Source organism: Lactuca serriola, chromosome 5 (assembly GCF_051521515.1).
Source record: "Lactuca serriola cultivar US96UC23 chromosome 5, Lser_US96UC23_V15, whole genome shotgun sequence".
In the NCBI taxonomy this organism is placed as follows: domain Eukaryota; kingdom Viridiplantae; phylum Streptophyta; class Magnoliopsida; order Asterales; family Asteraceae; genus Lactuca; species Lactuca serriola.
In genome coordinates, this window is record NC_136412.1 from 258250896 (window position 1) to 258265775 (window position 14880).

The 14880-nt window shown below is 34.6% G+C and overlaps 1 protein-coding gene across 1 annotated transcript; it reads right to left on the minus strand.

Moving 5' to 3' along the window:
- Positions 1 to 2646: 2646 nt before the first annotated feature.
- LOC145054093 (cyclin-dependent kinase inhibitor 7-like) lies at positions 2647 to 3998 on the minus strand. Its single transcript, XM_079002227.1, has 4 exons — positions 3682 to 3998; positions 3505 to 3557; positions 3099 to 3320; positions 2647 to 3004 (listed from the first exon to the last, which is right to left on the minus strand). Exons 1-4 carry the CDS (start codon positions 3928 to 3930, stop codon positions 2935 to 2937), a joined length of 594 nt encoding a protein of 197 aa, XP_078858353.1. The 5' UTR covers positions 3931 to 3998; the 3' UTR covers positions 2647 to 2934.
- Between the last annotated feature and the right edge of the window lie 10882 nt (positions 3999 to 14880).

The window sequence follows — 14880 nt, forward strand, 5'->3', positions numbered from 1 at the left end:
ACGCCACAAACACCGCCCCCTTGGTTTCCCGTTGCCACTCGTTGCCTAATTAACATCCCCTCAACACCCGTTTTTCTTTCTTCTTCCTATGTTTTTCTACTTTTCTTCTTTCTCAAAGTGGTTTCTAAAAATAAACACCACCCCTTTTAGATGTTATGGAAGAAAAAGATGTTGCAGCCATACCCATAGCGTGGGTATGGCTGTGACCCATACCCAACAGTCTTAGAGTTTACATTGTTTATTTAGTGTATAAAATATCAAACTGTTGTTTAGAAATATAATTTAACATTCAATACATCTAAAATTCTTTTTAAAATAAATCTTACTTACAAAATAGCAAGCATGCCAAGTGTCTATCTATGCAGTTTTAAAAAAGGGTTTCTTGGTTTTATGAAGAGGCAAAGTAACATTCTCTCTTTCTAGCTGCCGCGATCTCGATTTTGTAGGTAAATTAAAACTTTCAAATATTAAATAGTATGGGCATCAGATCCGAAGCATTCTCAAAACATCACACCACACACCCCACGTGCATCCACTCATCCTCTTTGTCCCCTTTTCTCTTTACATCTTTTATTTATATTTATTTCAGAAACTAAACATATATACTTATATTTATTTGAGTTTTTTCACTTGCTTACAAACCGACTAGTCTACAAAAAGTTAAAAGGATTTGAGTTGATGCTGTAGCGTGGATTTTGACATGTTAAGGAATCAAATTCCAATCAATACTTATTTCACATATCAGCATCACTTCACTTCGATGTTGAATTTTATTGGCTTCTTTAACCCTTAATTATTTTGTTTGTAAAATTTCGGATTTGAAGATTCGACCAATTAATTGTTTTTTACACATCACATCTAGTGAGTTGATATGTTTAGTCCATTGGCTCGTACTATGCAACTTTTTTGTTTAATAGGTTTTTAATTCTTCCAAAAAAGGGGTCTCTCAAGGCTTCTTAAGTAATTTCGCAGTGAGTACATGTTTTAAAAATTCTAAAGTAGCAACTAAGCATTACTATCGTATTGCAGTTTACTATAAATACTGTTACTGTATCATGTCAATCATATTGAGTTCATGAATTTTAACTAAATTACTTCAAATACTTCTTTTTATCTCTCCTAGTTACAGATAATTATTTACATTGGCTACTTCGCTTAAATATTTGGAGAAGAAAAGATCAAAAGAAGACAAATGTAGGCATATATGGGTTGCTAAAAAATATTTCAAAAAAAAGATTTTACAAAATAAACACCAATTTTGAGTTCACTAGTTACATCGAAATTAGTCCTTTTATTTCAGACAAATTTTTTAAATCTTTCCTCATTTTTAGTATTTTACATATTTTTTAGGAAATCTGTCTCAAAATCAGCAAATCATTATCATTTCACAATACCGATCTCTTTTTCTGTCAAAATGGTTTTTGAAGATCACAACAAATCAAATTTCAATTTTTTTCACAAAAATATAATTTTAGCAATAATATGAACAATTTAGGAGTTTGCAGCAAATAATGAATTTTGCTATAAGCCATTGCAAAATTGTCGGTTATCTATCTATAGAAAAAATAAAAATGGATATTTTGTAGCAAATCATATACGATAGTGCTAGGCAGCATTGTCTTTTTCTCTTCAATTTTAAAATAAGATGACTTAATTGGTGTAATTATAAAAATATATTTATTATTTATCCACAAACCTTTTTATTCATCGTGATTAGTATATAAACATTTAAGTATTTACTTGCTTTCTAGAAAGAATTCTAAGAAAAATAGTTGCTTCCACAACAAGAGCTTCCGTATCGAATTCCATCGAAATATATTGTTTTAACACTCAAGCATCCATTAATGGTGGATGAATTCTAATTTATATTTCAATGTAACAAATTAACAAACACAACACGATTAGTATGATGACTTTGGAGACGATACATAAAGCCTTTTTGTACTGCACAAGTACCAATTCTAAAAAGAACATTCACTGGTTAATTCAAAATGCAAAAAGTGTGACTACCAAATTACAAAAAAAAGCCACTTTTTCCGTTTCTCACACCAAATTCATTAACGACAACACACATGCATTCGGATCCGGTTCGCTTTTAAGGGAAACAACTTTAAACTTATATAAAAATATAAAAAAGTCATATCTTATTATTTATACAAATAACTAATTTCAATTTTAATAACTTGTTTAATTTATGATTAAGACCCAAAAGTATTAAAATGCAACGACCCTTCTTGAATTGGAATAATTTGCTTTCATGTGGAAAGTATGATCAAGATAAGACTTTCCAATTCAATATACACCCATTTTGTATGGACGGATGAAATCAAACGAATAATGTCTACAACCCTACGAATATTATTAACTAACTATTTAAATTCAACAAATCCAAAGTTAAGAACACCAAAATTTGTGAAATTTGTAAAAATATTAAATTTTAAATGTGGTGGGTTCAGATCCCTATGTTATGTTATGCAAATGGAAAAAAAAATTTAAATAAAAATATATTGATAGTCATAGTCATACCCCACAAAAATTACTGACACTGTGGTGTGTAACAGTAGTGCAGGCCAGAAAGGAGGGACTGAAGTCTGAATAGATGTATGCAAATAGTGATAGTTATATATTTGTTGCAGAATGAGAAGAAGCTTCTAAAATGGTGTAGTACACAAATCAAGGAAATTAAAGCAGATGTTTTACACATAGTTAGGAATTGATGTGGCTATACATATAAAGAGTGAATTCCATCTCTGGATTAATTAATTAATTACTTACTGACATAGTTAACCTAAACAAACTGAAATATGAAATTAGAGACAGCGAGGAATTAATGCTTGTAAGAATTATTAAGAACAGTTAACGGAGAAGAAGAAAGAGAAGGCAAATCTGGTCATGTAATTTAGCCTAGTTTTCACCTGGTTGAATATCGGAGAATTATGGCTTTAAACGAACCCACTGGTATCTACCTTCCATTGGAACATCGTTCACGATATCATAGTTGTACCTGATGAATCAACAACAAAATTAGTGAAAAATGTAAATGCTGTTTGTACTTTATACTGGTCTGGAATAATAAAGCCTGTCATTGGCATGCTTACTTGTCCGCGAATCGTTTTTGTTCTTTCTTTTCCGCTATGGAGAAAAACTCATCGATCTCCGCTGCCGTTGGAAGATTTGATACTGTTACCGGTTTACGACGAGAAGTTGCTGCTGCCTGTGGTGGTGGTGGTGCGGAGGCTGGTGGTTGCGTCTTCATTGTTGACGGTGATTCCATTTCTTCTGAATCTCCACAAATCTCACTTAGAGAACACGTCTCTCTACTGTAAATTACAGAAACACGATCAAAAAGATTACGCCGTTGAAGTTTTTTATATAGAGAACATGAAATGGTAAAATTAATGAAGACTAAGAATCGTTTTTATTAATTACTTTTCGGTTTCAGAAAGTAGAAGAGGTTATATGAAATTGGAATTCATGAAGAGGAAGATGAAATTAATTACTAACCTGAAACCGTCATTGCTGGACATGGAGGTTTCAGTTTGGAAACGAAGCTCCGCCTGCAATTAAACATTCAAACACTTAATTAATTCACCATAATTGATCAAATTTAAAACGATTTTCATTTCTCTCACATCCAGATTCCAGACGAAGCATATATAACTTGAGAATTTTGAAATTTACCTTCAGATCTAAGCTCAAATCATTGTTGAAGCATTGAGACGACAAAACATGATCACAATAACCAGATTCCGCCGAAGAAATGATATCCTCCGGGAAATTCACGTCAACTCCACTTCGGCACTGATTTTCCAGCTGAACAGCATTCTCTTGATCTAGAGGATTAAATCTTCTTTTCTTACCGGAACCGGAGCTTGTAGCCTCCGTTTCTCTGCTCCGCCGCACACCGCTATGTAATTTTGAATCGTCCATCACTGAAATCTGATCAGGTTCTCTCTCTAGAGATATCTATTAACACTACTCAACTCGTTGAGGAGAGAGAATAAACGGGCAATACATATTTATTAATCGGACGGTGGAAACTTACGGAGTTTGTTATTTTCGTTCGAAAAATTCTGCTACTTTCTTTTTACATTTACTGTTTTATTTTTTTTCTTAAAATAAAAACAGTTAGGTATTTATTTAAAAATTTAAATTACTTTTTCCTAAAAGTTAGTTCAAAGTTTTTTTTTTTTTTTTTTTTTTTTTTTTTCTTTACTTTTTTTGCACACAACCGATAATGATGTAACATGTATTCTTAATTCTTACAACGGATGTACAAAAAATTGTTTGGACGAATTAAATTGAATAAATAATTTTAAACTGCACTCGAGTCAGTTGGTTAACTGTTTTAATTTTTTTCAAAATTTTAGTTTTTGATTCCGTATTTATTTTATATATATTTTTTGAACTTGAAGCAAACCGTTTATGTTTAAAGTTTGAAATTTTCATTAACCATTATGTGAATTCGAATCACAGGTTGGAGTGGGATTAAATTGATTTTAAAACAAAATCTGATAAACAGTAAAATTTAATTGAAAACTTAATTATGATATTACATATTTAGGGTAATAATCCAAAAAGTTATTGTATTTATTTGAGTTGGAAGAAAACTGTCTTGCCAAAAAAGTATTTTAAATAGTAATTATATACTCAAAATATTTCACAATATAGTAAAATTAAGAAACTTTATAAAAATATTTATATCATAATTACAAAACAATTATGAAATTTTGGATATTTAATTATGTGTTTTACAAACAAATAATAATCACAATTATTTGCAGCATCTTATAACAAATAAAATAAAAACTTCAACCCACTTCCATTTTCTATTATTTCTCTCATTCTTTTCCAATTCTATCCCATTTATTTCCTCATTTTGGGGAAAAATTCATTTCTCCCAAAATAATGATGAACTTTGTGTTGTCGATTTTAGTCTATCTTTTTATATATTTATATATTTTTGATTTTTTATTTACTAATTATAATTTAAATGTAATATTTAATATTTATAATATTGTGTTATATATTAAATTATATTAATTAATTATAAATATAAAGTTTGTTTTTATTTATAAAATTCATATTGTAATTTAAATACATATTGAAATTTTAGAACACGAAAACGTATTTTACAAAAGTTTATAATTAAGAAGTATAAATATAATATTATTTATTTAATATTATTGTAATGAAAAAAAAGATAGATTATATATTTGTTAAAGCCAAATTAATAGAAGGGTGTTTGACAATTTATATAAGTTAGAAGAATGAAATATACTTTCTGGGGATAAAAAATAGAATAGGATTGAAAATAAAACACTATTTACCACATTTTTACTCTATTTTTAAGGGGAAAAATAGAAATAAATCGGAGATGGTCTTCATCATTTTACTAACTTTTTGAAGCCAGCCAAAAATTTAAAGTAGTCTTGCATTCTTCACTGTCAAATATTATATTTAGAATATTTATAATCTTATGTCATTAAACAAAGTACCTCCTAAATTAATTTTACCCCCCTAACATCAATCTAATCAAATTTTTACTTTTGATTTGATATCATTTTTTTTCTTTTTCCTTTTTTTGTTATTTTTTCATTATTTATTTATTTATTTATTTATTTATTATTATTATTATTATTATTATTATTATTATTATAAATTTCGATAATCATATAAAATTTAGACATCATTTTAAAATTCAGACAACATTATAAATTCGAACAACACTATAAAATTCGAACGATTATATAAAATGAAACAAAAATAAAGTTTGTTTTCAATCCGCGTAACACTCCACATAAATGTAATACCGAACCAATTAATATATCCGTGATAAATAAAGATAAACTTTGATTTTGTTCCATTTTATATAGTTATTTGAATTTTATTATATCGTCAAAATTTATAATGTCGTCCGAATTTTAAAATTTTATCTGAATTTTAAAATGTTTTCCGAATTTTATACGTTTGTCGAAATTTATAATAATAACAACAACAACAATAAGATTAAAATAAATAATAAAAAAGAATTAAAAAAAACATAGACAAAAAAATCACATCAGGTGGGTGAAATTGGAAAAGAATGGAAGATCTTTATAACATTAGTCTTAAACAATTGTAATTGAGTTATTATAAACTAGTCTTAAACAATTATAATTGAGTTATTTTAAACTAGGTGTTATACATTCTTTTTGAAGTTTGAACAAGATTACAACTTTTGAAGATTTTGAATCTTTTCGATTTTTAACAAATTAAAATTAAGAAAAAACCAAAAATGGTCTTTATATAATTTCTTTGGGTTGTTCAAACTCTTAATTTCTTTAGATTGGTGGTCATTTGGTTATCTTTGCTTATGATTTTGCTTTTCGGAAAAATTAAACTAAAATTTTTGATATATTTTTTAATGTTTTTTTCTATTTAATTTAAAGTTTTATTAATTAAAAAAATTAAAGGCCTCTCCCCCCTCCCTCTCTCTCTCTCTCTCTCTCTCTATATATATATATATATATATATATATATATATATATATATTATAACCCATGAGAACCATGGTTATTAAATTAATTAAACTTTCATATTAAAAAATCAAAACTATTAATCAATTATTTTAAATAAATTATTTACTTAAAAAATATTTTTTTAGTTATATAAATTATAATTGTTGATTTAAATAAATACGTGAAATTATATCACCATATAATCTGTATTAATTTAATTTAATTTTTTAATTTAATTTTTTAATTTAATGTTATTAATTAGTAAAATTAAAGTGAAAAACTTTAAAATTTAATGTAATTAGGGTGGAAAATTTAAATTTGAAATGGATAATTAATTTGTTGACAAATGGCATGATATGAGACATATAATATTAATGAGGAGTTCTAATATAATTATATAATGTCACTTGTAATATGAGAACAAACATATTCATTTATTAGAATATATATGGAGATAAGGATAAAAGAATAGATTTATTCTTCTTTTACCATGTATCAATCTATTAGGTCTTATAAATAATGTCATTTTATTTGTCAACCTATTAATTCTCTATTTGGTAAATAACACAAAACACACTAAGTTTACACCAAAATTTTAATTTGACACTGTGTTTTTTTCTCAAATTTCACACTGTGCTAATTTTTTACTATTTTTACAACTTAACCAGTCAACCCGGTTACCTGCCGACGTGACATGATAACGTGTCATTTTTGATGACGTAATGTCAAAATTGGTATTTTTTTTCCACAAAAGACACTAAGTTTTCATTTTTTTTCGATTTTGACACTAAGTTTAATTTTTTCTTTTAATTTTGACACCCTGCTTTTTTCTGTTCCAAATAAAACCTATTTTTTTTCCAATTTTGTTCAATGTTGACCATTTTCCATTTGAAACCGTATAATATGTTCTTAATACATTTTAAACTGTATAGATATATTTTTTTTCATTTAAACCCCATATTTTTGTATAACTACAAGTTTTTTTGTTTTTTGTTTTGTTTTTGTTTTGTTTTTTTTACATTCAATCCATAGTTTTATGTATAAATATGCATTAGTTATATAAAAGTTGTATTTTATATAAATACGCAACTTTAAAATGAGTTTGGAGGTTTTGAGGTGTGTAGTCGATCAAAACACAGAGGTCAGGTTTGCAACCCATGAAATATTTACATTTTGTTCGAAGTTTATGGTTAGTTTGGTCCTCATAATATAACTAATGCATATTTATGCATAACATTATGTTTTGAATGTAAAAAAAACACATCGTATTTATATAAAATATGGTTTTTAAACGGAAAAAAATGTATATATACAGTTTAAAATGTAAAAAAAATATTTATTTGGTTTCAAATGAAAAAGGGTCAACATTGAACAAAATTGGTAAAAATGATGTTCGATTTGTAACAAAGAGTTGAGTGTCAAAATTGAAAAAAAAAAATTAAACTTAGTGTCAAAATTGGAAAAAAAAATAGTGTCTTTTGTGAGAAAAAAAATTCAATTTTTACATGTCAGCATGTCTGTCACACCCCAAAATTCAAGACCAAAAATTTCGTTTTTAAATAAGTTAATATAAAACCATATGTAATAAAACCATCAATAATAATGTCTCATGTCAAAACCGAAGTGTCAATAATAAAACATAATAACATAAAACCGTATCAGAGTGTAACCCCAAGGATCTTATGTGCGGAAATAATAGTGTGATGCGCTGCGATCAAGCCGGCTCCTTTCCTTTGAAAACAAAGCACTTGAAACCAAAACTGTAAATCGTAAGCACGAAGCTTAGTGAGTTCCCTCATCATACCACATACCACATAATACCATCGGTATCTTTCAACCGGTATCCGGGGACTATTTCACCCCTACCACTATCACATAATAATATATCATAAACATACTGTTCACCTACTAACATCATAAACATGCTGATTACATACTAACATATCATAAACAGACAGATAAGCGTTGCATGGGTTCTGTATACCCCTTCGGTATCTTTCAACTGATAACTGCCATCGTTATCTTTCAACCGATAACTGCCATCGGTATCTTTCAACCGGTATCCGTCATCGGTATCTTTCAACCGGTAACTGTGGACTATTTCACCCCTACCAATATCAATCATACGATGACAAGATATAATCATACTTAGCCATATCTGGGGTATTGACCTACCCTTTGGTCCTAATAACCGAGTCAGGGAAAAACTATTCCCTGCTACTACCACTAACTCACATATCATATCACATAAGCATATCTCATATCATATCACATAAGCATATCTCATAAGCATATCACATAAGCATATCTCATGAGCATATCACATAAACATACCAAAATAATTATCACAAAGACAATTATCTACCAACTACCCCTATTGGTGAGCCAACATTGTGGCCTTAGACCCACCCCTATTGGAAGGTAACTCACTTCACACTGCTGAAGTCCCGTAGACACAATCCCACACTACTGCAGTCCTGCAGACTCAACCCCAACTGTTGGATGACAGGTTCACGAACTGTCAATACCAAAATAACACCCAATTAATAATTGGGTCCCAACACATAACCATAATACATACTTGGATAATTACTACATTACCCCAAGCTTGGCTTGTTTAAGCCCAAGGTCCAATCCATAGGCCCAAAGTCAACTAAGAATCAAAGCCCCACACATGGCCAAATTTTCCAAATTGGGCCCAAACCTTTATAAGGTCTTACCATAAGGCCCAACCAAAAGTCCAGTCCAACATTTGACGTTCTAATGGCCCAATGTCATATAATCATTAAGGCCCAAACCATGGCCCATTTATGGCCCAATTTTCCAAATTGGGCCCAACTCCTCATATAAGCCTTACCCCAAAGCCCATTAATTATCCAATCATCAAGGCCCAATAGAAGGCCCAACAATAAAACCAAGTGGAAATTAGGGTTTCTCATAAAAAATGATTAGGGTTAAGTGTCCTACTTAAGGTTTTGATTGCATTATGGTTTTCCAAACCCTAATTAGGGTTTCCAACCCAAGTACTAGCCCATTTATTAATTTGTTGGACTTTTAGGTTATTTAGGGCTTTATTGGGCCTATCAAGCCCATTATGATTTTATTGGGTCAATTAGAGTCCATTAGACTCATTAGGGTTTTTACTAAGCCCATTTGGATTCATTGGGCCCATTAGGCTAACAAGGCCCATTAGGCTTTCAAGCATCCCCAATCGAGTCAACTCACAAGACAAGCACACCGCCACCCCACACGGCAGCCGGTGGCGGCAGCCACCACCTCACGGTGGTGGTTAGAGTTTCATTTCATTATTCTGATTTCTAGTTACATTTTACAATGCTAATCTCAACTAAACACACACAACCACTAAGACACACACACATGGTGGTTCATGGCGGCAACCACCACCTCATGGTGGAGGTGGTGGTTGTTCTTGCGATTTCTGGCCAAACAAAGCCACGCACGACATATGATATTCACTCCAGTGGTAGAAACACATACACACACATCCTTTTGCTCGGACAATAAACCCAACACCCACATGTGGTGGGTAGCGACGGTAGCAATACAAGATGGCGGCAACAGCAACGACAGTTAACGGCGGTGGTCACTGTGGTTTCGTTTCTCCGGCTTCACAAATGAGGAGGAGATAACGTGGTGGTGAACGACAGCAATACCCACGAACCATGAAGCTCCGACCACCTCAACTGACCCACATCAGGATTGCGACTCAGATCCTTTTCCGGTAGCAAAACGGAGACAACGACAACGCCTGGTGGTCCCCCGACAACGACAAAGGGTATCCAACTCGGTGGTTGATGACGATGCTTCAGCTTCAACAGGTAAGGAGGTGGCAGTTAAGCGGATGGTGTCGGTGACTAGAGGGGCTTCGGTGGTTAACGAAAGGAAGAGAAGTAGATGGTGGAAATGGGTGTTCCCGATGGTCCTCGTCGGCAGTTTCATCCTCAACAGCGATGGCACGACGGCGGCTGGTAGGTCACAATGGAATGGTGGCGGCTGCAAGAAAGTGAATCTTAGGGTTAGGGTTTAGAGGGTGGTGGACGGTTATATACCCAGGTCCTTTAAGATCTATCCCATAATAACATGTTTGGTCCCTCCTTCCCCCTTCTCTTTCAAAATGAGTCCACATTTTACCTTTTTAACCCCATCTTCTGAAATCCCTTACCAATAAAGTCCCATATTTTACTAAGTAACCCCTACCTCTACAATTATTGTCAAAAGAGGTCCATAATCTACTTCTTAGCCCCCGCTTCGATAAATCCTTTCATATTAGGTCTAATACTTACCAATATCCCCCTGTCTTCTAAAATCTTTACAAAATAAATCTCGAATTTATACTTTAACCCCTGAAATATCCAACTTATGGCATTTGGCTTCAAAAACCAACATCTCACTGAATATTATGGATTTTAGGGCTACTACTGTTTCATAAAATTTATCTATTTATTTATTAAATAAACAGGGCGTTACAACTCTCCCCCACTTAAATTAGATTTCGTCCTCGAAATCATTCCTTACACGCCCAACCACTCTAGGGACATGGTCACCATCCTGGGCACACCCTAACCTTCCCAGGGTAGCCGTGACCAATCCTCGTTATGGATTTTAGGGCTACTACTCTTTCATAAAATTTATCTGTTTATTTATTAAATAAACAGGGCGTTACAACTCTCCCCCACTTAAATTAGATTTCGTCCTCGGAATCATTCCTTACCATTCCTTACACGCCCAACCACTCTAGGGACATGGTCACTATCCTGGGCACACCCTAACCTTCCCAGGGTAGCCGTGACCAATCCTCGTTAAGCCCCAAAAATCTGCAGGTGAACGAATTCCTCACCACAAGATCACGTCCACTTCGTCTGAGATTTGCTGCCTTGAGATAGTCTGATTCCCTGACAGACCACTCATACAGAATCATTATCGTTAAATCTAATCCGTTTATCTCACAACTGACTACCCAACTTCCAATAGCTCGAGGTTCCCACTATATAACAGGATCACAGACCTAATTATCTTTGTAGATCACTTATACCTGGTCAAGTTTCAGCTGATCCCGCTGTAAGTGACTTGTCACTTCCCAATCAACCAGCTATTTCGTTTGTATTTGCAACCTGAAACATAAATACTAACACTGCCCAAACGCTAAAACTGTTTGGACACTGAATTGCCTGAATTTGTATGCTGCCACATGGGTGCTTTCCAAAGCTACCGAGACCTTCCTGGTCTCAATATATTTGCCAGACCTCTGAAATACTAGGTTTCGGCCCGGCTGCGGTGTCAAAGGACTCCCACTTAGTCGCCTCACACGACTTCTGAACGAAATCCTTCTCTGGAACTAGTTGCCACTAGTTATCATGCCACTGTGGTTCCAACAACCTTCCGATCTAACCGATCGGGTCCATGCGTCGAATCCTGACATTAGCAAATCCAAAAATAAAAATGATTGCCACCTAACCAATGATAGACTTATATCACAATTAGCCTCATACGATCCATTGATTTTCTGATCTCATAATTGTTGTGGCGTTCCTACAGTCTTATCACTGGCTCAACCAAATATAACCCATCTGGGTAATCCCGAAATCCAATCCGTGGATTTCCATATCCTCACTGCTACACCCGAACTGGTGGGTACTCCTGTTCCTTTTGTGTGCTAACAACATGCTTATGATATCTACCAACTTAGCGAATGCTACGACTACACCCTCAGAATTACAACACTTTATCACTATCTGACCGCTAGTGAATGCTACGACTACCCCCGTAGTTTTACAACACTTCCCATGCTATCTGACTGCTAGTGAATGCTACGGCTACCGCTATAGTCTTACAACACTTTCCAAACTATCTGATTGCTAGTGAATGCTACGGCTACCCCCATAGTCTTACAACACTTTCCAAACTATCTAATCGCTAGTGAATGCTACGGCTACCCCCGTAGTATTACAACACTTTCCGCACCGGTCGAACACGCACTCGATCTAACACACAACTGAACTCGAGTCCTATCTGGAACTCTAACCTGGTTCCCAGAACCTGCTATCACGTGACCCCACTGTATCAGTACCGCACCCATGCCCATGATCAAAGTGTCACAGTAACCCACGAAATCATCTACATCCTCTGGCATGGTGAGAATTAGTGCCTCGCACAACCACTGTCTGAGAGTCTCGAAGGCTGCCTGCTGCTCTGGCCCCCAACGAAAGGCCACCGACTTCTTGGTCAATCGGGTCAAAGGAACCAAAATCTCAAAGAAGTCCTGTATAAGTCTCCGGTAATAACCTGCTAGACCCGAGAAACTCCGAAACTCGGATGGAGACCTCGGAATCCCCCACTGCATCACAACCTCTATCTTGGCCGAATCAACTAGAATACCCTTCTGGTTGACAAGGTGCCCAAGAGATCGCACCCCACGCAACCAAAACCCACATTTGGAGAACTTTATAAAAAGTACCTCCCCCACTTAGATTCAACTAAGGTTTCATGACACACAAGAATTCAAGGATTCCTAACCCTTCTCGCTTTCTAGTATCCCACTGATGACAACCTGTGCTTACTAATGCTAGCGATTAATCACTGGTTAAACCTTAAGATCGCCCATACTCGGAAATCTCGATGAGTACTCTTGAAATCTAGTCTAATCTGACACCTCAATCCACCTCCCGTGCTGACACTAGATGCCTTAATCTTCACTCTGGCTGACGAGTCCTTGTTCCCACTTCCAATCTCACAGTACTACTGAACACTAACTTCACTGGAGAGCTATCTCTCTAACCCTGACCAAGGATCTTCCAAACAATACTCCTGCACATATCTCGACAAAGATTCGGAATGATAATGGTACACACGGAACCCACTCTGCAAGGTACGTCCCTCTATGGGGTCATTAAGGACCTTTCGGCATGCTGGATGGCATATATGATCCTTGATAACCCAAACACTAGCAGAAAACCGACCCGAGGTCTGACTTACCCAAACTCGCTCACAATCCCAAAGCGATACGTATTCCCATCATCCATTTATTAGCAATAGAAGATGACATACCCACAACATCTGGAGGAATACCGATCACCTCCAGCTGACATGATTAACCCGGCCACACCTGTAGCAGCCTAAATCCCTGGAGTGACAAACTCCCTTGTGTACTTTCTCGTACATGTTGCACTGACCCCGACCCTGCTCGCCTTTCACCCGATGATCGGAGGTCTTGGATCTCTCCTCGGGACCTTCTTCCATACACACCTGGCACGAACCTCTCTTCTTAAAGTTCTCCAAATCGATCTCGCATTTGCATCCTCTTGGAAATCATATCCTTCAGGGCCTGACACCCTGTTACGCTCACTAGCTCGCTTGCCAATGGCTAATCTGTAACAACTGGAATATCCTTTGTCCCCAAACCGGGTCACAAACTTCTCCCCGAAGCTTCTCAGATTCTCCAAGACTCTCTCCGATTCGAGTATGGATCCTGTGCTTTCAGTAGTACGAGCCCAATACTACCTTCCACACCTATCCATACTTTCCTCAGTAATCCTCCTGAATCCTCCAAGTCACTTCCTCAAACTGGTACCCTGAATGCTCGCTAACAGCGCAACCAAACCCACTAAGGCACTTCCTGGGCTTTCCTAGGTTCCCGTACTCACCCAGTCCTCAGCTGCTAAAGGACTTCCCACTAATGTCAACTTGCTACCTCATGAATATTGCCACTCGCGACTTAGCATATTCACTTAGTAACTAGCTTACATTACTAAGAGTCCCTCAAAGCACAAAGCAAGCAACATTCAGACAAAGTAAAATCTAACCAACATATTCCAATCAGATCAGTCTACCCTCTTGCCAGGGATCTATACTAGAATGCGATTCTAAGGCTCACATAGTCAGGCATAACCTAAACAAGCTATCTTATCACTAATTGATCATTACTATCATGTAGCTCAACAAGCACATACATCAGGAATATAAGGCATCTTCCTAGATCCTTAGCCCTAATCTAGCATGCAATTCTCATCATCATATCATATCATAACATAACATGTATGGCTATCTTGGGGAAACATACTTGAGCTCTGTTGATTGCACACATCACACACCTTGTTCTCTTCAAAGTTCTTTTCTCCTTCCAAATTCTTTTTATAAAAATGATTTTCTTTTGAAAATTTTCATGCCTAGCCCTCAGTTTGAGTTCAGACACACCCGAGAGTGTGCCCGAATCCCTTAAACCAAGGCTATGATACCAACATGTCACACCCCAAAATTCAAGACCAAAAATTTTATTTTTAAATAAGTTAATATAAAACCATATGTAATAAAACCGTCAATAATAATGTCTCATGTCAAAACCAAAGTGTCAATAATAAAACAT

Excerpts from the sequence above, each read along its gene's own strand:
- LOC145054093 (XM_079002227.1), bottom strand. The coding sequence starts at position 3,930 with ATGGACGATTCAAAATTACATAGCGGTGTGCGGCGGAGCAGAGAAACG. Across the intron at positions 3,558-3,681 it reads ATTTGAGCTTAGATCTGAAG|GCGGAGCTTCGTTTCCAAAC; the intron begins GTAAATTTCAAA and ends GTTTAATTGCAG. Across the intron at positions 3,321-3,504 it reads TCCAGCAATGACGGTTTCAG|TAGAGAGACGTGTTCTCTAA; the intron begins GTTAGTAATTAA and ends TGTAATTTACAG.